Here is a 4,123-nt window from a genome sequence, read left to right as displayed (position 1 = left end):
AACATTTACGTATCATCTGCCTTGAGAAACGACAATTAAAATCAATCTTTAAAACATAAAATCCTGTACCTAATGCACATTATACAATATTCTATACATGAACAGGCTGAGGGTGGGAGCATTGATGCAGCAGAGCTCACACCAACCATCAGCCTGTAGCAGACCTCCTAAAGGCTGGACCAGCTGTGCCACAAGACAAAGGAACCAGGAAAAACACTGGGAGACAAGAGGAATAAAAAGTTAAGAAAAATTTTATTCATTCCAAACTAAGTGGGAATGTAACTAGAATGTACATATAAATCCCAAACATACAAAACTTGAAAAATAGGAATTGCATTAATAAATAGTGAGCAGTAAGAGAGGGAGAAAGGAGTCCTGGCCATGCTGCTGCCTCCCACCCCTGGTCACTGGCCTCACACAAACCCCACCTGATACAAAGCATCCAATTCCCTCAGCAGCAGGACCACCTAGTAACACAATGTAGCAAAAATACATCATCATCCTTTACAAATCGCTGTGTAATATACATCTGTGATAGCGCAGGGTCCATGTATCAACCGAAGATCCGACACCATACAAATCAGGATGGATAAGGCCTCAAGTCAGTAGTCATTGTAAAGGGTTAAAGTGCTGTAAGCATGGACTGGAGGGGCCTCAAACCCGTTGGGTGGTAATGGCTTGGGCCCACCTTCTCAGGGCTAGGGGTCCATAACCTCAGGGATAACAGTCAATATCCTCAGGACCAGATGTTCATCATCTCAGGGCTAGGGACCCATCTCCGCAGGGCTAGGGTCTCAACTCCATAGGGCTAGGGGCCCCCACCTCATGAGCAGTTCTGTTCAATGTACATCTTGGAGAGGGAGAGGGCCATGGACTTGGCCAGCTCCTGGTCCCGCTGCCTCTGGGCCTGGCTCCGCTTGCACCAGTCCTCGTACTCCGGGTTGGGCAGCGGCTCTTTGAACACGGCGTCGTAGTGGCCGTTGCTGAGCCAGCTGAGCCAGATGCTGGGCCGGGCCGGGTCCTCTCCCCCCAGGTGGTGGGCCATGGTGGAGACGGTGGGGCACTCCGGGCGGCCCCCCGTGGTCAGGTGGATGTTGACGTCCAGCATCTGGCTCATGGCCAACAGCTCCGGGTACCCGGCCCATGCCCCGTCCTGGGCGGCGTTGATCAGGAACTCCCCGGCGTCGCCCTCGATGATGAGGGAGAAGGTGTCCAGGTGGTCGGCCACATGGTGCACGGTGCGCTCCCGCAGCTCCGGGTGCAGGCCCTGCTCGCCGTACACCGCCTGGCTCACAGCCCGGTACAGGCAGTTGCCGTCCGGGATGATGTGGAAGCGGTAGCGCTGCTGCTCCCGCAGGTAGCGGTCCTGCTTCTCCAGCTCGGCCAGGTGCAGCGCCAGGCGCTCCTGCTGGGACTCCGAGGACCGGGGGCCACGCTCCGCCGGCTGCAGGGGGGCGGAGGGGCGCCAGTGCCCGGGGCTGCAGCTGCTGTCCTCATCGGCCTCGGGGGGTGATGCTGCTGCTGCTGGGCGCTCCGGCCTGATGTCACTCAGCCATGCCCGGAGATCGGGGGAGGAGGGCGGCGGCTCCTGTGCGGGCTGCAGCTGCGGGGCAGAGAGCTGCATGCTGCCGAGCCCCGGGAGCCGCGGCGGGCCCCCACGGCTGGGCTGCAGGAGGCGGATGGGCACGATCCTCTCCGAGCTGCTGATGCTGCTGCACATGGGCTTGCAGGAGTGGGTGTGCGCGCTCCCCGGAGCCCGGGGGAGGTAGGAGAAGGCGGGCATGGTGCGGGAGGAGGAGGTGTGTGTGAGCCCTGTGCTGCTGCTGCTGGGTATGATGATGAGCCTCTTGCTCCCGTCTGCTGTACTTATACCGAGCTGCCTGGCAGGCGCTGCCGGGGGTAAATATATCCCATGTTATCAGGAGGCAGAAATATCCCAGTGACACCGGGAACCGCCCCCGCCTTGTGTAACCCGCATCCCTGTCACATTCCCTATCTGTGACTACACAGCGCTGGTATTACATGTCTGCCACTGGCACTCCGGTAATAGTACTGGTATTCCTCCACACATCTATATACCTACACCATCAGTATATGTGTGCCACTGGCTATATACTATCCTTATCCCAGTAATACACATCCCTACATCAACGTCCTACATCATCAGTAATTATATGTGTGCCACTGGCACTCCGGCAATGTTACTGGTATTTCTCCACACATCTATATACCTACACCATCAGTATATGTGTGCCACTGGAACTCCAGTAATAGTACTGCTACTACTCCACACATCTATACACATACCTACATCATCAGTATATGTGTGCCACTGGCTATATACTATCCTTATCCCAGTAATACACATCCTACATCAACGTCCTACATCATCAGTATATGTGTGCCACTGGGACTCCAATAATAATACTGGTAGTATTCCAAATATGTTTATCCCTATATAATCAGTATAGATAGGTGATTAGGATGCTTAATGATAATAGCAGTGTCATATTCCCAAGCATATACATCACTACATCAAACCTGTTATTCCAAAGATGATATTGTCACTACACGGATTCTTTATAGACCCCACAAATGTCACCCAATAACTTCCCTGGTCAATCACCAATAATGTGCTCTACCAGTCATAGCTACAGATACTATGGGGTCTCTTTATGTGGTAGTGAATCTGATAATCCCTGTTTCATGAAGCACTTGAGGACAGATGACTCTCCACTGCTTTGTCATATTCCAGAAGGGAGAGATCAGAGTTTTTTATTTTTAATAAATTTGCAAAAATCTAAAAAAAAAACTTTTTTCCACGTTATCATTATGGGGTATTGTGTGTAGAATTTAGAGGGGGAAAAATGAATTTATTCCATTTTGGAATAAGGCTCTAATATAACAACATGTCAAGAAAGTGAAGCGCTGTGAATACTTTCCGGATGCGCTGTATATATGTAGGACATATATGAAAACTTCCCCTAAAAGCCATATACATGTGCAGCCTTGCACATTATTCTTCTGAACAGAGCCAATAGTTTCATGGTAGGCCATTGATGGTTAACAACCAACAATGGTTTGCCAGCGATAGTTTTGCAATCCATGTCAGAACAGTTGCCCCCACCCCCCCTTCCCTCTCCTTGGTGCAAGGGAAGAAAGCTTCACCCCACCACCGCTGGCACTGCTAAGGCCCACTCTCTTCAGTGATCGGTCTGCTGCCTACCAATCACCACAGCGCGGTGTAAGCAATCGATGGCTCCAGCTAATAGTTTTATACCACCTATGCCAATCAATGATGATGCTATAGATGGTGACATCAGTGCTCATCTGGCTGATGGGCACCCCTATCAGATAGTATATACACTGATTGGGCACTTAGTAGTGTGTAACAGGGATCACTTGTGCACTAATACATTGAGAGCTGGTGATTTCAGATATTTATACATGACATCATAGTAGACGCATCTGGAAAGTAATAATGGCCTTGTTACACAGTAACTCTATAACAGTTCCCCTTTATGACAACACTGCTGCCCAACCCAGAATCATCCAGCACGTTCTACCATTCCCCAGACTTGTTTACATTCTGTGTGGTGACGTCATCACGCACAGCGCGCACTCCCCCTCCCGCAACGCAGGTGATTCCCTTCTGTTTACGGCCAGGCTTTTGGCCCCGCCTCTACGTTTGAGTGACAAGTCTGGTGCCGCCCTGGTTATGTAATGACAGCGCAACAGAGCAATGAGTCATGTGATCGGCTCCTGTCCTTGTCACTATGCGGCTGCAGCAGCTGCGGGCTTTAGTTGTAGAGGATGATGCTGAGGGCAGCAGCACCTCGTGTGTCCGTGGTCTTATTGCGCACACAGTTATTTGTGGCAATGAGATGTGTTCTATCTGTGTAACAGCAGCTCATTCACTGCAGCCGGGCTGCGCTATATTGAAATGACTCTTCAATGCAATAAAAAGCAGCAGGTTGTAACAATTTCATATAATAACAATAATACCATAAAAGCATAGATGTATACAAGTGAAAGTAACAATAAGCAGCACGCGTGGTCAGCAGACCAAGGAACTATAATGTCTAAATAAAAAGTTAAATCCTGAAAAAGCTTAATGACTGCT

The 4,123-nt window shown here is 50.4% G+C and overlaps 1 protein-coding gene across 1 annotated transcript; it reads right to left on the bottom strand.

Moving 5' to 3' along the window:
* Window positions 1-233: 233 nt before the first annotated feature.
* Window positions 234-1,895, bottom strand: OTUD1 (OTU deubiquitinase 1). Its single transcript, XM_063921597.1, has one exon. It carries the CDS (start codon window positions 1,781-1,783, stop codon window positions 824-826), a length of 960 nt encoding a protein of 319 aa, XP_063777667.1. The 5' UTR covers window positions 1,784-1,895; the 3' UTR covers window positions 234-823.
* Between the last annotated feature and the right edge of the window lie 2,228 nt (window positions 1,896-4,123).

Source organism: Pseudophryne corroboree, chromosome 5 (assembly GCF_028390025.1).
Source record: "Pseudophryne corroboree isolate aPseCor3 chromosome 5, aPseCor3.hap2, whole genome shotgun sequence".
Taxonomy (NCBI): domain Eukaryota; kingdom Metazoa; phylum Chordata; class Amphibia; order Anura; family Myobatrachidae; genus Pseudophryne; species Pseudophryne corroboree.
The sequence above is the reverse complement of the archived record's forward strand: the minus strand, read 5'-3'. Positions and strand labels throughout refer to the sequence as shown.

Bases quoted from the DNA above. Each gene is read 5' to 3' on its own strand.
- OTUD1 (XM_063921597.1), bottom strand. From the start codon at position 1,783: ATGCCCGCCTTCTCCTACCTCCCCCGGGCTCCGGGGAGCGCGCACACC.